Raw genomic sequence first — 20731 nt, forward strand, 5'->3', positions numbered from 1 at the left:
ACCCACCTGAGCCCACCTAAACTATTTCAGAACGCAATTGCTCAGCGCTCAGCGGCGCCGATCGAGAGCGCCCCTCCTGTGCATGAGGAACAGGAAAGATAAATTCAGTGATGGACGGTATTTTTTGGAGGAAAAGGTGGCAACCCTAGGGGAGCCTGTAGGAGCAGGCACATCTACCAGACAGGGTACACATGCATGCTAGACTGATTTTATATCTATGCTGGACGTTTACAAACGGCCTGCCATGATTTTATATCTATGCATGTGTTCCTGGTGTCAGTACGGTACTGATTTTATATCTATGCGTGTGTTTCTGGTGTCAGTACGGTACTGATTTTATATCTATGCATGTGTTTCTGGTGTCAGTACGGTACTGATTTTATATCTATGCGTGTGTTTCTGGTGTCAGTACGGTACTGATTTTATATCTATGCATGTGTTTCTGGTGTCAGTACATTAGTCATTTTATATCTATGCATGTGTTTCTGGTGTCAGTACGGTACTGATTTTATATCTATGCGTGTGTTTCTGGTGTCAGTACGGTATTCATTTTATATCTATGCATGTGTTTCTGGTGTCAGTACATTAGTCATTTTATATCTATGCATGTGTTTCTGGTGTCAGTACATTAGTCATTTTATATCTATGCATGTGTTTCATGCAGATCATGCAAGAGGCAGCCGGGGGTCCGATGACATCATTTCCCTTATATGGTATGTACGGGAAATGATGTCATCGGAAGCCCCTCCCAAATTTTACTTGCATTCCTGTTCTCTAAAGGGGTGGTCCTAGGGTTTGATGGGGGCGTGGCCAGGTTTGGGTGGGGGAGTTCCACCACCTTTCCTCTGAGAAAAAAAGCCCTGGAAAAGATTATAGGCATAATTATTTTTCTACATGGAGATTATGGTGGAATATCATGGTTAAACATGCCTAGGAACACATTTTGATCTGTTTCTGATAATATGAGAATAGTTATATTTCTACATGGAGATTATGAGTGGATGATTGCAGATACACATGCCAAGGACAATATTTGACCTATTTCTTCTAAGAATATGGGTAGAATTATTTTTCTATATGGAGATTATGGGTGGAATATCATGATTAAACATGCCTAGAAAGACATGTGACCCCTTTCTGATAAAAATGTGAGAATAGTTATTTTTCTACATGAGGATTATGGGTTTATCCTTGTTTACACACATGGCAAGAACTGTATTTGATCTATTTCTGAAAAAATGATGTGCATAATTATTTTTCTACATGAGGATTATGGGTGGTTTATTGCAGATACACATGCCAAGGACCATATTTGACATGTTTCTCCTAAGAATATGGATATAGTTATTTTTCTATATGGGGATTATGTGTAGAATATCATGGTTAAACATGCATAGGAACACATTTGATTTGTTTCTGATAATAATATGAGAATAGTTGTTTTTCTACATGGGGATTATGGGTGAATGATTGCAGATACACATGCAAGGACCATATTTGACATTTTTCTCCTAAGAATATGGGTATAGTTTTGTTTTCTATATGGGGATTATGTGTGGAATATCATGGTTAAACGTGCATAGGAACACATTTAACCCCTTTCTGATAAGAATATGAGAATAGCTATTTTTTGCATGGGGATTTTTTGGTGTATTATTGTGAATACTCATGGCAAGAACCATCTTTCACGCATTTCTGAAAAGATTATGGGCATTGTGATGAACTAGGAACACAGAGAGAGAACACATGGAGACAGATCACCCAGAACCTGAGGAAGAATAGGCTACTCTGAAAAAAAGGTTAAAAGTGGATTATAAATATTTTTTTATGTGGGGATTATGGGTAGAGTAACATGGTTATATATCCCACGTAATATACAGTCATGGAAAAAATATTGGCACCCCTGCATTTCTGTGAGATAACCACTTTGCCCAGAAAATCGTTGCAATTACAAATGTTTAGGCATTCTCATGTTTATTACTTTTGTTTGTATTGGTATGACACAAAACAGTGGAGAAACAAAAAGCCAAATCTGACACATTCCACGCAAAACCCCCAAAAATGGAATGGACAAAATTATTGGCACCTTCTCAAAATTGTAAGAAATAATTGCATTCCAAGTTTGTAATGCTCCTGTAATTTGTAATTAAACTCACCTGTATCAATTAAAAGGTGCTGACAATATAGCAATCTCACCGGCAACCAGTTAAAATGGTGTCTGAGGGTTTGAGAACATAAATTGTGGAAAAGTATGGACAAGCCTAAGGTTACAAGTCCATTTCCAGAGATTTTAATGATCTTATGTCCTCTGTGCACAATATTGTCAAGAAGTTTAGTTAATCTAAATGGAAATGGATGAAAGAGAAAAATTGATCAAGGATTGAAGATTGAACAAAGGATTGTTCGAATGGTGGCTAAAGAACCAAAAACAACTTCCAGACAAATTCAAGCTGAGGGTACAACTGTGTCAAATTGTACTCTATGTAGCCATCTGAATGAAAAGGGATGCAATGGTAGTAGACCCAGGAGGACCCCACTGCTGTCACAAAAACCTAAAAAAGCTAGATTGGAGTTTGCTACAACGTACCTGAGGAAACCAGAGCCTTTTTGGGAGAATGTGCTGTGGTCCGACAAAACAAGATTACAGCTTTTCGGTAAAACCCTTCATTCTACTGTTTTCAGGAAAAGCAATGAGGCCCTTAACCACCTCCCGCCCGCCATATAAGTAAATGACGGACGGGCGGTATTTCTCTCGTTCTGGGAGGATGTCATATGACGTCCTCCCACCCTAACCGAGCATGCGTGGCCCTAGGGGGTGTGGCGATTGCTGGTGAACTGTGTCCCTTAGACACAGCTCATCATCGATCATGGTAAAGAGCCGTTGGCTGCAGTTCTTTATCACGTGACAAGCTGTGTGCAATCATAGCCTGTCACAAATGTAAGCAGAGAGTGGTAACTCGCTGTTACCAGCTTCCTTTCCTCACACACAGATCTTGTGTGAGGAGAGGAATCTTCTAACAGCGAGTTACAGTTTTTGCAGTTTCACCTGTCACCCATCAGTGTACCCGTCGCCCATCAGTGCACCTGTCGCCTATCAGTGCCCATCAGCAGTGCACTTGTCGCCCATCACTGCCCAGCAATGCACCTGTCGCCCATCAGTGCACCTGTTGCCCGATCAGCAGTGCACCTGTCGCCCATCGGTGCCCACCAGTGTACCCGTCACCCAACACTGTACCTGTTGCCCATCAGTGCTCATCAACAGTGCATCTGTCACCCATCAGTGACCATCAGCAGTGCACCTGTTGCCCAGCAGTGCCCAGCAGTGCACCTGTTGCCAGGCAGTGCTCCTGTCACCCATCAGTGCACATCAGTGTACCTATCACCCATCAGTGTACTTGTTGCCCATCAGCAGTGCACCTGTCGCCTATCTGTGCCAATCGACAGTGCACCTGTCGCACATCATCCATCAGTGCCACCATCAGCAGAGTATCGTCACACAGCCACCATCACCAGAGTACCCATCCTACAGCCAACATCAGCAGTCTACCTGTCCGAGTGCCACCAGAGCCAGCTATGTCAAAACTAGTTTACACTAGTGAGGAGGCGTTCAAAATCCTCAGTCTGATAGATGAGAGCAGCGGGGAGCTCTCACTGTCCGATTCTGATTCAGTATATGAACTCATAAAAAGCAGTGTATCAGCGACTGAATCAGAGGAGGAAAGGGTCCCTCCTAAAAGGATATGGCACTCTGAAAACGAGGCAGCCACTAGCAGCGCCATAAACCCCAATGGTCAATCTGCAAATGCCAATGGTGCTAGACCCATAAATGAAAGACCCAGTACCAGCACTGGAATATTCCATCAACCCCCAAGAATCAGGGCCCAAACATACCTCCCAGATGCTCTGCCAACCAATTATGGCTGCCCTCCAACTCCACATGAGCAAGCATTCCTGCTTTCACCGCACAGCCTGGTGTGCAGGCCAACACTGAGAATGTTTCAGAAATTTATATTTTTTATTTATTTTTGCCCGACACCTTACTTCAGTTTATTGTAGACCAGACAAACCTTTATGCCACATAATTCATCCTATGCCTGTCCATTTGAATGGAGACCTCTTAAATTGGAGGAATTTAAGTTATTTTTGGGTCTCACCCTTAACATTGGGCTTACAAAAAATTAAGGACATGCATACTGGTCCAGACACCCAATCCACCACGTGCCAATTTATTCTACTGTAATGCCCAGGTCACATTATGAGATGTAGTACGATTTCTCCTGCGCTCTAGGACCCAGGCCGGTGGTGAGTAGATGAAATCAAAACCAGAAGAAGCGACCACCAGTGCCTGAAAGGTTGTGCAGCTCCAAAACAAGGCTGGGGAAGCCCGACCAATACTGCGAAGTGAAAAAAACAAGAAGTGCACCAACCTTGCGCATTACCTCAGTAACCAAAATTTATTAGTAGAAGAATGGTACTCACAAACAGCAAATAAAAACAGGCATGTAAGTCCTCCAAGGGACTTTAGAGACAGGAGGCCAGCACGAATCCCATCATGGGGGTAGACACTCAGTACAGCTGATGCGTTTCGAAGGTCATGCCTTCTTCCTCAGAGCTTCAAAAAACTCACTATGCCTCTGACTAAATACCTTGGACTGTCTACTTTCCAAAAAGGGGTGATTTGGGATGGTATTTGTACTGTCCTGGCTTGTTAGTGTCTCAAGAAATGAGATAGGACATCGGTACGGACGTGATCAAGTTTCAATGATTGGTACCATAGCTTGTAGACTCTATAACTTTCACAAAGACCAAATAATATAGACAGATTTAGGTTATTTTTCGCAAAGAAATGTAGCAGTATAAATTTTGGCTAAAATTTATGAAGAAAAATTACTTATTTGCAAAATTTTACAACAGAAACAAAGAAAAATGTTTTTTCTTTTATTTTTGGTCATTTTTTCATTTAAAGCACAAAAAATAAAAAACCCAGTGCTGATTAAATACCGCCAAAAGAAAGCTCTATTTGTGTGAAAAAAGAACATTTTCATATGGGTACAGTGTTGCATGACTGAGTAATTGTCAGTTAAAGTTTTGACAGTGCTGAAAGCTGAAAATTAGTCTGGTCAGGAAGGGGGTATAAGTGGCCAGTAGGCAAGTGGTTAAAGAAAAGAATACAGTCCCTACAGTCACACATGGTGGGGGGTCACTGTTTTGGGGTTGTCTGTTGCTTCAGGCACTGGATTTCTTGACCGTGTGCATGGCATTATGAAATCTGAAGACTACTGAAGAATTCTGGGGTGCAATATAGAGCCCAATGCCAGAAAGTTGGGTTCCCACCAGGGGAGGCAACTGGAACAAGGCACTACTCCAGCAAGAAATGCCCTGGATTAGATGTCTTGACGCCACTCTCTCTCCTGGTTTGAATGAATCTGAAAGGTATAGACCCTTTGTAAGAGAATCTCCGTAAGAAGATGCGTGATCGGGAACGCGCATGCGCAGAAGAGATCGCGGGGATGAAGGGTCGGTTGTGCGCAGGTGCGCGGGAATGCGCGATCGTACACAGGCACGCGCACGGCGGGGATCAACGCTAGGCGGGCTATTTAATGAGCAGCTCGGCGCTGATTCAGTGCTGACTGGTCTTCAGCTTTCCCCTGTGTCCTGCCTGCTCCAGTACGTGCTCCTTGTTGCTGACCCGGCTTTTTCCTGACCCGACTCTAAGTACTCTCCTGTCCCTGGTTCCTGACTTTGGCTCTGATCCTGATTTTGGCTTTTCCCTCTCATTTGGTACCGCGCTGCCCGACTTTTATGACCCTGGCTATTCCACGACTTCGCTCCAGTCCTGTGTCCTGGCTGCATACCTGGCTCTGCTGTGCATCTGGCAACCCACCGAACCTGCCTGGGCTATTTCTGCAATACCCAAATTCATGGATATCCTGCCTACCAAGGCCATCATCCGCAAGAGCCACAAGCAAACCACTGGCGCTCTTGTCCCCCTGGTCCCTGGACTCCCTCTGTTTCAACCTCAGCGGGGTCAGGGCTTGTGCCACAAGTGAGGCCGACCTCGTCAATTCAGTCTCCTATCAGGTGCGCGACACCCTTTTTAAAGGGATTTACCTCTGGAAAAACAGATTGAGAATGTACTTAATGTTTTTCTGTTTAATGTTCGATTTGTATCTCCCTACAGGGGGATTCTCCTCTTTTGTCTATGCTGCAAGGAAATATGTGTTGTGCTGTTCGGATTGTATGGCAAATTTATTGTTACAATTTGTTCATGTAAATGTTTCCTATGTAGGAGTTTGTGTTTGTCTTCCTATTAGGGCGGTCCTATATTTTGTCGCGTAAGCCTCTTGGAAGTAAAGGGTTCCCATTGCGGATTGACATGTACTGTGGCTTGGACAGTGCTGTTCTTTGTGCTGTGCCTTTGACATATATGTCAAATGTGAGTACGATACCTATTTTTTATCATTTCAATAAATGTTTTTTACGATAATACACTAGGCCGGTGCACCCTCTGTTTGTTTTCTTTATATCCACAGACAGGTTTATGCCTTTCCTAATCATATCCATCAACTGAATTCCCACAAGTGGACTCCAATCAAGTTGTGGAAACATCTCAAGGATGATCAGTGAGAACAGCATGCACCAGAGCTCAATTTTGAGTTTCATGGCAAAGACTGTGAATACTTCTGTACGTGTTTTTTTTTCGTTTTTTATTTCCAATCAATTGCAAAGATTTCAAAACTTACTTCTTTCACATTGTCATTATGGGGTATTGTTTGTAGAATGTTGAGGAAAGAAATTAATTTAATCCATTGTGGAATAAGGCTATAACATAACAAAATGTGGCAAAAGTTAAGCGCTGGGAATACTTTCTAGATGCACTGTAACTTATCTTTCACTTTAGTACTTCGCATAGAAATCTGAAACTTAACAAAACAAGTCTCAAACTTCAGCCTCAACCTGACCACTTGTTGCAGACATTTGCTCTATTTAATTAAGCAATGCTGGAAGACTCCAAGGGAAGGCTTTTATATTTCTACGTACTCAGATTTAATCAAGCCGTTTTGGCAATTTCAATATGGAGAAGTAAGCTCTTCCTGTGACGAGTGCGGAGTCAGACCCCCAGCCCTTCTCACCGACTTGTGACCGAAGGAATAGCCAATATAAAACCGTGCCGTCACTTGAGTAACAATGCCATGCTCAGCTGCACCCTGCACAAAGATTTTCCAGCTCACTGGACCACAATCTATGTGCCTCAGCCTGAGAGCGATTGTTACTGGGTCAAGATAATTACGCAATTAACCCTTCATGCTGCCACCACCACTTTTTTGTACAGAGAAGGAGGAAACCTTAGCAGTAACACTATGATGTTTTTAATAAGCGTCTGTATACACACTGTCACCGCAGGCAGATGTATGCAGAAGTTTAAAACACACAGTAGCACTCTTCAGAGACAGGGATTCTTAGTTTGCATTAAAGAGCTTTAGAAACAGTTCAACACTTTTCAGAAAAAAGGATTTATTACTAAAAAGGTCAAAATGGCGCAATAAAAATATTTACAGAAAAGATGTAGCCTATATATATATATAAATACAGAGAGCAATAACACAACAGAGAGATAACAGAAAGAAGTTTAGGGAGGTAGAATACTTGCCAGAGTCCTTGGTTTAAGCAGATTCAAGTGTCCTGAACAAAAAGGGTACCTTTCCTCCCAAAGTTGGTTTCTGATGTTAAAAAGGGAGAATCTCTTCATCCTACCTCTCAGGCCTGACAGCCTGTTTTCTAGTCCCTCAGCAGGGGGTGTCTACTGAAGCCAAGGGTCAATCGCCTCATTTGGGGAGGGGGTTTAGGCAGAGACCCTGGCTGTGACCCAAATCCCTTGCAAGTCCACACCATGGTCAATAACCTTCCATAGGTACATGTAGCATCCTATCCACTGGTAGAATAATATGCAGAATCATATTCTGAACGTCCAGACACCAGATATGACATATCTGCCTGTGACGGTTAAAGAGATATCGCTTTCTGCTCTCGGGTAGACATTATCTAGGGGTGTAAGGTATCAGGTGACTCGCATTAAACTGACCTATTTGAATATATGCTTTGTTCTATTCTACCTATTTCCTGCCGGGCGTTATGAAATTGTATGAAAAAGTGGTTTTCAAGTGGGATGTATGTTTTACTGCTATTTCGGAATGCTTTTCAAGTCTAATGACTGACGGGTTTATAGCTTTACGATCCGGCCAGAGCAAGAGTCTGTCAGACACCCTGGAACCAGCTAATTGGGTTTACAACCATGAAGTGTATCCAGCTGTGCATGATGCACTCCTGACCGCAGCACACACACAGACCACATGCCATACAACAAAAAGGGAGGGGGGGCTGATTTGGAGTGAGAATGACACAACATGGTGGATCTTAGCAACATGGTTGTCCGCGTCCATATCTGTGCACACGATTGCTACACTTCTCAATTAGCAACACTGGTGCTCTCACTAGGGATCACTGTAGGTCATAGAACCATAAAACAAATATGCAGCTCTATGAAATAAAGTGACCAAGTGCAAAAGGCGCAAAAAAATGACTGTGCAAGATTAGTGAGACTTTATAAATATAATCAACACAGTGAAAATGTGAATGGATGAGGAAAATCAATTCACTAAAGTGAATCCAGTGGTCAACAATATGATAATAAATTCAATAAAGTGCTCTTAAATCAATAGTCCAGTAAACTTGTGTCTGGATGAAATCAGATGGTGATTGATATAATGCTCCAAATCGCAGCAGCACCATTCAGTGACTGAGAAGCAAGAATGTTGAATCAAAAAGCCTGTGCTCGTGACTTCTTATGGTGAAGAAATGAAGTGTGCTTGCACTTACCAGAAGCGCAAGTTATATGCGCATATAATAATAATCTCCAAAAGGGACCCTGGTAGTCATCATGGATCTGGTCAGGGACCAAGAGGGGCTCCACTGGTGCACACACACAAGGGAAGCACTTCAGACATCACTGTCGAACCAATCCAGCATATAGGGACAGCTCCTTACATTTGACGCCAAAATACATTGACTATACCAGATGGTGATCCTCCACCTTAAATGGCTCTGCGGAGGAGACTATTTTAAACTGAATGGGCGGTTTTACAAGGTGAGGGTTTACATATACTTTAATTTTATTATGGTCATGCAGCATGTTGGTTCAATAAATACCCCACACTTGGTTAACATGGGTGTGTACAAAGAACAGCAGGGGAGCATGGTTGGATGTCGATGTGAGTGGATGTGCTTGGTTTGACTCCCACTCCCACCCAGCGATACTCCTGATGCTGTGAGCCGTGTCTGAGAAGGGGCTCCCGGGTGGGCAGTTTGGAGGTTGGGTCGAGCAGCGGTGATCCTGTGGTGGCAGTCTGGTCAGTGAGAGGTCCGGTGAAGTTGACTACCTGGCTCTAGCTAAAGCTTTGGGAGCCGTGGAGGAACAGAGGCCTGCTTACTGGGAGGAGGGGATAGCGGTCCTGGTGGTAAGAGGTCCAGAGGCTTGTGAGCTTGATGGTTGCTTATTTGGCTTCAACTGAACGCAGGGTGCTGTGGAGGAGAGGACTGCTTGCCAGGTGGTGAGGACAATTGGGCTGTGTTGGAGCTAGAGGAGATGAGGACTAGAGACTGAGAGGTTGAAGCTTTGGATAACTGGCTTGAGTGCTTCTAAAGAGGGACTGTAACATTTTAAAATGGATTGAATGATAATTGATATCCCAGTGTATGTGGTTCTAATGACTAGAAAGAAGGGAGAAGCAGCACAGCAGGATGGATTAGGTAAGCAAATGCAGAGATCTGAAAAGGATAAGGGGAGTCAGGCAGTAGCTAAGCTGGAGCGTTTTGCACATACCCCTGAAAAAGGAAGTCAAGCTATTCTACAGCAGTCTAAAACCCAGGCGGCAGCCTCACCAGTAAAGAAAAGCAAGCGGGAACACACCGTAAGCTCAGGTATGAGCGTAGAAGGAGAGTTGGTGGCAGAAACTGAAAATTCGGTGTTGATCCCTAAAGCTTGTACTTTAATAGCAGAAGAACCCTCCTTAAAGGAAGTACTGCAAACAATCAACTTCTGTAAATCCTCCCTATTTGAAATGTCTGATCAACTTAAGGGCATAAAAGAGGAGATATCCTTTTTGAGACATGATTTACAGAAAGTACATGAACGAACAACAGCCCTGGAAGGAAGGAGAAGTGCAGTGGAAGATGATTTGAGCCCAGTAAAGCAAGAATTAAAGTACTTAGTGAGAAAGTAAATGTATATACCTCCAAAATGGAAGATATGGAAAATAGGCTGTGAAGGAATAATGCGAGGATTGTGGGCTTCCCTGAACGTAGCGAAGGGCTCAACCCGATTGAATTTTTGGAGAAATGGCTTATCAAAACATTTGGAAGGGACTCCTTTTCAACATTCTTTGCTATTGAAAGAGCACATAGGGTGTCATTTAGAGCACTGTCAGCCTAGACCTCTTCTCATTAACGTGTTGTATTATAAAGATAAACTTACTAGACTCCGAAAGACTAGAGAAATGAGAGATGTTTCCAATATTGTAAAGTAAATATTGTAGAGTAAAGATTTCAATATTTCCAGATGTTTCCCTAGAACTTCAGAGGAGAAGAGCAAAGTTTATAGAAATTAATCGGAAAATGCAACAATTGAAAGTTACTTATGCCATGCTGTACCCTGCACGACTGCGAGCGGTGGCCTTTGGGGAACCAAATTTTTCAACACACCAGTGGAGGCGACAACACAGCAGCCAAATAACCTACCAACATGTCTTTGGTGTGTGGGAGGAAACCTACGTAGACACAGAAAGAACATTCAAACTCCATGCAGGTGGTGCAATATCACAAATTTTCCACAAATGCGTGGGACTGAAATGCTTCAAGAATGCTCTTTTTATGTTCAGCTAATAAAAATGACCACAGCTGAAAGTCAAATGGTTTTGTCTGCCATTGAGAAGGCAATTAGCTACACCTGATTGAGTTTACGAGCCATTTTTTAGGAGGGAGTGATCCTTTTACCAACTCAAGGATTTGGATTTTTTTTTTTTTAATTTCTGACATGTTGGTGTTATATCTTTCACTTGAATGTAAATACAGCTAGATAAAACAAAAACTATGTCTGTCTTCATTTCAGGCTGTAAAGCAACAAAATGTGATTATTTTCTATACCCACTGCAACCTGATTGCATTACAATTTAAAATAAAAAGGGTTCAATTGCACTTTAATGATATAGGTTTCATATTTGATTTAATGATACAGTTTCTGTGAATGATGGCATTTCAGGAACAAATAAGAACGATGAAAGGTGCCAAGTCAGCTTCATCAGTGATGTTGAGTGTAGAAGCGCTACGCAGTTCCAGCCTTTACAATAAGAGAACAAAATAGCCTAGCCCCCTTGAATGGGTACACTGGGAGCAGTTATGCTGTTGCTAGGTTGCTATCATACTGTATCTATAGAGAAGAGCAACACTCTTTGTTTTCTTATAATAAAGCCTACTCCTGCAGTCCATAGCAGTCACCTTTGATGCTCCCCTCCTGAAGGGGTTGACTTAACTTTCTTGAATAAAGGGACTTTTGACCTGCAAAACACATTGGGCTTGACTAGTTGGTGAAATGAAGTGGATCAGTGGAAGTATACCTTTAATGCATAATTTTTGCTGCACTTTAATAATTTTTATGTACATACATACAGTATACATAAATAATACCCAAAGTTCCGCTTTCTGATTGATACCTCTACATCCATTTGGGAATGGAATCCCTAAATACACACATAAGAAAACTGTGTTTTTTGCAGCACACCACACATGTTTTTAAAAAATGTCAAAATATTCCTGCAGACAAGTTACTGAGACAATTATGTTAAATAACATCAATTTACATTTATTCACAATATTGCAGATTTGTATTGATTTAACTTAAAGTCCAAACTGATTTGAAGCCAAAGATCATGTTGTTATTCAGTGCAAAGTATTGCCGTAGAGTCCAAAATCTCCAATATGGATCCACTGGATCAATAATAAAGACTGATTTTAAAAGCTAAACCTCCCACAGGTTCTTGCTAGGCTGGTTGAACGGGCATTGTAATAGTCAGCACCTGAAATATAGTCACAAACAGTTTTTCAGTAATCAGCTACATTGCAAGGCACTTCATACAGTCCATCTAAAATTATATATTAATATACATATATACACATTATATATGCACACAGACAGTAATACGAATTTAATTTGTTCTGCAGGATTTTTCGGAGTTATAAAATACCACATGAGTTATTTTATCAAGTCATGCAGTATTTTAGTAGTGACAACCATGTGTTAATGGTTCAGCTGTCAGTGGGGAACGTGAAAGAATTGCCGGAAATTAAAGAATATAATTTATAAAAACGGCGTGGGGTCCTCCCTCCCAACCATACCAAGCTCCTCGGGCCTGGCATGGATTTTGGATACATGCAGCCTGGCAGGTCAGGAAAGGGGTGGGAGTGGTGGTTGGAGACGAGCGATACCAGGCCTCCTGAACCATACCAGAAGGGTCCTTTGGGGCAGGGGGGCTCCCCCCCAGAACACCTTGGTTGTGGGGGTCTGTGTGTGGGGGGCTTTTTGGAATCTGGAAGCCCCCATAAACAAGGGGGCCCCCAGATCCCACCCCCCCTTATGTGAATGAGTATCCCTATGCTCGGATAAGGGCCTGGTATGGATTTTGGGGGGAACCCCACACCATTTTTTTTTTAATTTTGGCATGTGAGTTCCCCTTAAAATCAATACCAGACCCGAAGGGCTTGGTATGAATGGAGGGGGGACCCCACGTAGTTTTTTTTTTTATGGTGTCGGTTTTTAAATGTAATTATCTTTTTTTTTTTCTTCACTATAATTCAGAAATTCAGCTGTCACTACCCCCTTCCCCCCCAGCTAAAAGAGATATAAAGTTTTCTTTTAGTTTATTTCCCCAAGTTAAGAGAATAATGTTTCCTTTTAGTTTCTTAAAACTCCGGGAAAGTAACAGCTAATTCTGTGAGCTATAGTGAAGAAAAAAAAAAGTCGGTAAAAATCGGCACCGACATACACTTTGTATTGCAAAAAAAAATATTGGTAAAAAATTTGTAAACCGAGGAATCATTTTCAATGTATTTTCGTTCGTAAACTGAAAATTACATTAACTGAGGCATTTGTAATACGCGGTATTACCGTGTGTGTACATAAATCTTTATTTTGTTTTGAATATAGTAGGGAAAATGAGAGAAAGATGGCATCTTAGATGGTTGTCACTGTAATACCTTCACCTTTTGCTCTGGTGAGAACTCTGGTGAGAATTTTGAATTTCCTGTCACTTTCTGTTTTAGTGACAAAACAATCAGAACAAAACAGTTGACTCTTCCCAGTTAGGGAAACTTGACAGAAGGTCCAACCCTCTCCATTCAATTCAAATAAAAACAATTGCTTTTAACCACTTGCCGCCCAGCCACTGTAGATATACGGCGGCAGGGCGGCACTGGCAGGCAAAACCACGTTTTAAAACGTGTGTTTTGTAAACAAATAGGGGGCTCGCGCGAGGCAGCCCTATCTGTCCCGCCGATCACCGCCGCAGATGTGAGTCGCCGGGTCACGGCCGGTCCTTACCGGCTATCTTGCGGCGATCGGCGGCAAACAGTGACAGACAGCACAGCTGCAGTAGCTGTGCTGTCTGTCACTTCCCTGTCAGCTCGAAGATGAGCTGATCGAGAAAGAACAGTTTCTCTTTCTTGATCAGCCTTGTCCAGTCCAGTACACACCCCCGCCCCCTAGTAAAACACTCCCCTCACTCCTATAACCCTTCCCTGCAAAATAAAGTTAACCCCTTCCTCCCCATTGCCATTAGTACAGTGTCAGTGTTTTTTATTTTTGCACTGATCACTGTATTAGTGTTTTTGGGGATGTCAGTGACCCCAAGTCAGTACCCCCCAATGTCAGAATGTCCGCCGCAGTCCCGCCATAGGTCGCTGCCATAAGTCCCTGATCGCCGCCATAATTCGCTGATCGCCGCCATTATTAGTATAAAAAAAAACCCATAAATCCCAGTACCTTTCCCGCCATTTGTAAACGCTATAACTTTCACGTAAACCAATTAATTTACACGTATTGGGTTTTTTTTTTTGTTTTTAGAAAAGACATGTCGCAGAATGCATTTTGGCAGAAATGTATGACTAAATTTGATTTTTGCATTTTTTTTTTACTGGACATGTTTTATAGCAAAAAGTCCCAAAAATTCCTCAGTCTAAAAATTCCTCAAAATTGTCAACCTTTTTTTTTAATAGCGCAAAAAATAAAAACCGCACAGGCAATCAAATATCACCAAAAGAAAGCTCAATTTGTGTGGAAAAAAAGGATGTAAATTTCATTTATGTATCGTATTGCATGACCGCGCAATTGTCCGTTAAACTAGTGCAGCGCTGTATAGCAGAAAAATGGCGTAAACTGCAGTATTTATACCATAGTTTGTAGACGCTATAACTTCCACACAAAGCAATCAATATACACTTATTGGGATTTTTTTTACCAAAAACATGTAGCAGAATATATTTTGGCCTAAATTTATAACCAACTTTGAGTTTACTATATATTTTTTATAGCTGAAAGTAAAAAATATTATTTTTCTTCAAAATTTTTGGCCTTTTTTTGTTTATAGCGTGAAAAATAAAAAGCGCACAGGTGATCAAATTACACCAAAAGAAAGCTCTATTTGTGTGAAAAAAAGGACGTAAATTTCGTTTGGGTGCAGCATTGCATGACCGCGCAATTATCAGTTGAATTAGTGCAGCGCCGAGTAGCAAAAAGAGGCCTGGTCATTAATGGGGGTAAATCCTCTGGAGGTCAAGTGGTTAAATACACTTTAATCTCAGCCCCTATCCTGTATACTTGTTACCATGGCCATGCTAGGGGGATAGCTCGTGACATGTACTGGGAATAGTTATTGCATGATCATATGCATAAAGATTAGATAGGATAAGACACATGTGTGACGAGTCCATCCAAAACTAATATATTAGCACTTGGTAGATACAAAAATGTAAACCATCTGACAACTTTCTGATATTTCTCAGGTACCTTATTGATGATCTGTGCATAAGTATTGGGTCGGCACCCAAGCATGAGCACTCCCCAGCTGCTGCTCCGCATGTTCATTTACATTGGCTCAGGCTCAAAATTGTTGGTCTCTTTTTTTTTTTTTTTATAGCGCAAAAAATAAAAAACACACAGGCAATCAAATACCACCGAAAGAAAGCTCAGTTCGGGGGAAAAAAAAGGACGTAAATTTCATTTGGATACAGAGTCGCATGACCACGCAATTGTCAGTTAAAGTAATGCAGTGCCGTAATGCAAAAAATGGCCTAGTCAGGAAGGGGGGGGGGGGGGGTAAATCCTCAGGAGGGCAAGTGGCTAATACTAGCTCACCTTTGTGTCTTTGTTAAACTGGGCACCACTTTCCTCTTGGATAATATTGTAGGGAATGAAGATGTCCATCTGATACAAGTCAGGACGTCCCAATAAAACGATTCGATCTTCTCCAAGGTCTAGTACAAGAGATCTGACAGAGGACTGCAAAGAGAAAATCAGCATTTATAGGGGTCCTTTTGGTGAATGGAGAACAAGGTTTTACCAATTTACAACTAAAGCCTACAGGGACCCTCAGAGCCTGTAATATAGCCTAAAACATAAGTACTCACCACTTTAGGCAAAGAGATTTCAGCCACAAGAAAACTTGGGTGCCCCTCAGAAGGATCTGCAGTTATTGTATATTCTGGTACCTCTGGTGAGCTGAGAATTAAATAATAAGAAAGAATTTATAAATCCAGATCTGTTTAACATACACCAACAAAGTCTGTTCTTTCGTTGATGATACACATGCAATTTTTCTTAGTTTTGAATAAAATTAGAAGAGTTAAAACCAATGGGGAGATTACTTTTTATTATTTGTCTCACCTACACTCCTGTGACACCAGGACAAAAAGGTGAAGGAAATAAAAGTCACAAGGACATGAAGGTACAAACTTTTTCCAATGCACTAAATGCATTTTTGTTGCTGTCTATGTTCCTATTGTTCCTCTGACTGCGGGGAACAGACTGAAATGAAACTTGACAGGAGGTTCTATATCTTACCTTCTTTATTCAAAACAAAAAGAAACCTTTTGATAAGTGTTGGGCTTTAATGTGTATTTCCACTTTTGTAGTCAAATTTGAGAAAACTAATTACCATAAAATGCAGGACAACAGTTTCAAAATGTTTAACATTTTGTTAGTATAGTGGTTTAATCTAGTTTACAGCTGATAAATGTTATAAGCCTTCCTTAATCTAATATCTGCTTATTAGGATACTAACATATGTATGAATGTGTTGGATCTTAATAGAATAATTGAGTTGTTATATTTTATTTGATCTTGATTAAGAAAAGTAAAATAAACTTTTACAGTCTATGTGAAAATATATAAATATACTAGGCATGGTTTGTCAACAGGTAAAGGCGACATTTGGTGCTAATCAGTCATGGTCTGGCTAGCTTTCCATCCCCCAGGTTGAGATATCCATGTTTAGTATGGTATGGCTATTAAAAGTGCAAGAGTTTATTAGGCTTGTATAAGTTAGAATACTGTACAAGTTTTGTACTTGCAGTTCCATCTTTGATAAATTTTTGTATCACTTTTGCTACAGTATTCTGACTGATAAGTGAAGCTTTGCTGGTCTTCTTGTAGCGTTCACCTTTCTTGTGTAAAGAAATTATTTTCTTTCTCAGGCCTTCTAACATTTCTCTTCCGTTTGGTGCCATTGGTAACAACATGAAATGGGGAGGGGTATACTTTGTTAACACCCTTTTATAATCAACTGTCTGTTGGATGCCTGTTTAATTAATTGTTCTTGCATGGCAAGACCACTTACTGTTATCGCACATATATATTCTTATTATTATAGCCAAATTTACCACCCTAACTCCTCCCACAGTTTTTACACTACATAGACTGTAATATACCGAAACGTTCGGATTGTTCCCGATTGGTGTGCTATTACTTTGTGGAACGTTTCTCAGAATGGTCCACGAAATATCGGCGTTTTTGTGATGAAATTGGTCCCATAGGAATGAATGGCGGAATGTTCAAAACTAGAGTGGGAGCTGACAAAAGCTAGAGTGTGAGCTGAAAAATCAGGACATGATTTCTAAACTACTATCACTCCCTCGTTTTCAAGCCCACCTACACAAATCTCATATCAAAACGTTCAGCTATCCCTGCTGCCACTAAAAATGTCCACGGCTAAGCCATAGTCCTGATAGTTTTCACAATATGACCATTTGTTTGCAACTCACGCCGCCCATTGACATTCATTGAAACTCCACTCTAGCCACTGCAAATTTGAAGGGCAATTTCTAAACTGTGACTGTGCCTTCATTTTTAATATTTCAGAGACATACTATGCATCAAAATGTAGGTCTGGGTCTTGTGATTCTCACAATATAAAGCTCTTTGGTGTAGAATTTATAATTTTTAAACTACAACCGTTTGAAGATGGCAACTGCCAGTGAAGTGAGCAAGTTGGAGCAGTTTGTTTTTAACCGCTTTTCTCTGCCCTTGCTGTAGAGTGAGTTGCCATAGGAACCCAGGTGTGTGAGCAGGCAGCAGAGTGACAAAAGCTAAAGTGTGAGCTGAAAAATAAAAGTTGAAATGCATTTCTCACTCTATCAAGCTTCCCATGTGCACTTTTTAAATTTGATCAATCAATTGGTTAGTGTAATGTTTACTATTTTTACTCACTCCAAACACCCTACACAGTTACTCTGCCCACTCCATAAAGTTACCCTGCCCAGTCCAACCTTTTCAGTTACTCCAGCCACTCCAACCACACAACAGTTACTCCAGCCACTCCACCCAGTTACTCCGCCCACTCCAGTTGTAGACTACTGGTGGAGGCAAGAACACTTCACACAATTTCCCCAGAAATTGTAGCTTTTCTAGTTATTATTATACATTATTTATATAGCGCCAAAAGGTTTGCTCAGCATTGTACATTATAGTGGGGACAGAACATGAGACAATACAGTAACAAAACAAAACATGAGGGGGTCAAGGGCCCTGCTCTTTCGAGCTTACAATCTAGGAGGGAGGGGATAGTGGTACAGGAGGAAGTGGCTGAGGGGGATGGAGTGGTAGGAGGAGTGTAGTGTAGAGTGTAGATCTGCTGTTAGGTCAGGGTGGGGCAGGCTTCCCTGAAGAGATGGGTTTTCAGGGTGCGCCTAAAGGTGAGGAGGGAAGGTGACAGTCTGATGGATTGGGGTAGTGAGTTCCAGAGGATGGGGGAAGTCCTGGAGAAGTCCTGCAGTCGGGCGTGGGAGGTGGAGACCAGGGAGCTAGAAAGTAGGAGGTCTTGTGAGGAGAGAAGATTATGGGTAGGGTGCTATTTGGGTATCAAGTCGGTGAGGTTTAATGAATAAATAGACTGACCTATAGTTGAATTCTTGTTAATTAGGCTTTTGTTGTCTAAAATGTAGCTTTGTTCCTTGGGGTGTATTCATTTTTACAACATGGACTTGAATTAATTTGTTAGCAAAAATATTTTTTTGTGTGAGCAAATGAACAAATTTTGTTTTGTAGTACAGTGTCCCATAGAAAATGTTGGTTCTGAAAGGAATGTAAAGGTTTTCTGACAAATCTGTTGTGGTGTATGCAGTGTGTGTAATTAAAATACAGTGGTACCTTGACCTACGAGTTTAATTTGTTCCGTGGCCGAGCTCCTAGCTCAATTTGCACCCACATCAAATCAATTTTCCCCATTGAAAATACTTAAAATGCCCTTAATCCATTCCAACCCTCAAAATGCCACCCCATATTTTTAGGTTTCATGTTATTAAATAAGGAAAATACATTTCTAAATAACAAATATTGTATAAAAACATAATAGAGTATGTAAAGATATAATAAGGTTTTATACAGTGTACTTACCTTGGAAATGAGACGACTTTAGCTAACGAAGACGCTGGCGGAGGAGGATGAAAGACTCGTTTTTTGCCATCACTACTGTACACTATGTATCCCTAAACTTAATTGCTACTTCACAATTGTTTTTTTCTTATTTTTATTTTTCTTAGAACGAGGGAGTGTGTTGGAGGCTGGGGGATGCTGTGGCGTCACTGCTCATTACGCCATCTAGCAGCGGCAGCTCGAGCTCGTACCTCAATTTTTTGCTCACGGAACAAAGCAAAAATTGACCGAGTGACGACTCGTACCTCAGAAAACTTGTACATTAATTCACTCGTAGTTCAAGGTACCACTGTATTACATATATATATATATATATATATATATAAAATATATTATGCACACACACGTATATGTATCACACTCATTGAAGTTGCCAGCATAACCAAATGTTAGATGGAGAAGCCCCGTCTCTCTGAGGGTCTCAGATTTCTCACATGTGGGTACAGCTACTGGACCCAGCCCTTTGTGAGGGAGGGGGGCATGGAAAGCCTTAAAAGATGCTTATACTAAAAGACTTTTTACGGAGACTTACACAAGAAAACTAGCTGAGCAGATATCTGCCCACAGCTACACACACGATTATATACACTTATTTTCATCACAAGAACATAACTACATTTTTTACATTATAATACATTCTGTATTCTAATATTTTACTTGCAATTTTATTACTAAATCCATTTCGTGTTTTTGCACAAGAACTGGGAAGACATTCTATTTTGAACTTTTCTCACCATTATATGGATTACAGAACATTATAAAAATATCATAAGAACTCAGATTCTTCAATAAAGAAGAACTATGAATACAGAATTAAAGTGTAACTATAGACAAAAGATTTTTTAGTTTTGGATAAGGTGGAGACAGATAAGAACCCCTGTCAGAGTTTTACTGCTGTCTGTGTTTCCCGTTACAGAGATTCACCCTCTATATTTGTCCTGTTTACCATTATCATTAAAAGTGAAAATGAAAGAAAATCCCAAATCCTGGGTTGTCACCAGAACAAGAACAGAGAAGAAGTCTTCCAGTGGGGAAACTAGTTCCAGTTACCCTGGTAACAACTAGGGATTCCCTCACTTTGGAGGGATTTCTTTTCACTTCCTGTTTTAGCTATGTGACAGGAAGTGGAATAAAATCTCTCCGTGGGACACAAATAACATTACAGGGTTTATAATCCTCCTTTACTCTATCCAAAATGAAAAACAAACATGTCTTTATTGCTACTTTAATCATGTTAAACATTACTCTACAGCCCCTTTCCAAACATTACAAATTAGGAGAGTAAGTAAGGATTTTTAAGCAAGTACAATGACTGGTTACCTTTTTAAGTTATGCTATGTTAATGGAACATGCAACAGAAAAAAAAGTAGACACCCCAATTTTGCTACAAAAAGTGAAAATATAGTTGAAAAAGGAGTAAAAAAAAACCAACCTTGTGATTTCAGAAATAAGAGTTTTTCTTGCAGCTGGCTGTGAGGAGCTATAGGTAAGAAACAAGAGAATTATTGCTTTGTCCAAAATTTTGTTTTACTAAAATTAAATCATTGTAGATATAAGGTTCCTTTCACACAAAGGATCCAATCAGGTCCACCTGTCAGTTTTTAAGGTGGGCCTGATCGCACCCTCCTTTCACCCCTATAGACCAGAGGGTTTAAACAGACTTGTGTCGTTTACTCCTGCCTACCTCCAATCCAATCC

General features: G+C 40.9%; 1 protein-coding gene across 1 annotated transcript in view; it reads right to left on the minus strand.

Annotated features, from left to right (window-relative positions):
• Positions 1 to 11679: 11679 nt before the first annotated feature.
• The window catches only part of PIH1D1 (PIH1 domain containing 1), a 35140-nt gene continuing 26088 nt past the window's right edge, over positions 11680 to 20731 (minus strand). Inside the window, exons 8-11 of the mRNA XM_089689003.1 lie at positions 20466 to 20513; positions 15733 to 15823; positions 15461 to 15604; positions 11680 to 12128 (exon numbers count right to left, since the gene is read on the minus strand). Of these exons, the coding sequence (XP_089545129.1) occupies positions 12093 to 12128; positions 15461 to 15604; positions 15733 to 15823; positions 20466 to 20513 (319 nt within the window). The 3' untranslated portion in view covers positions 11680 to 12092. The remainder of the gene's footprint in view (positions 12129 to 15460; positions 15605 to 15732; positions 15824 to 20465; positions 20514 to 20731) is intronic.

Source organism: Staurois parvus, unplaced genomic scaffold (genome assembly GCF_062004578.1).
Source record: "Staurois parvus isolate SC_StPar_1 unplaced genomic scaffold, SC_StPar_1.0 ptg000465l, whole genome shotgun sequence".
Classification (NCBI taxonomy): Eukaryota; Metazoa; Chordata; class Amphibia; order Anura; family Ranidae; genus Staurois; species Staurois parvus.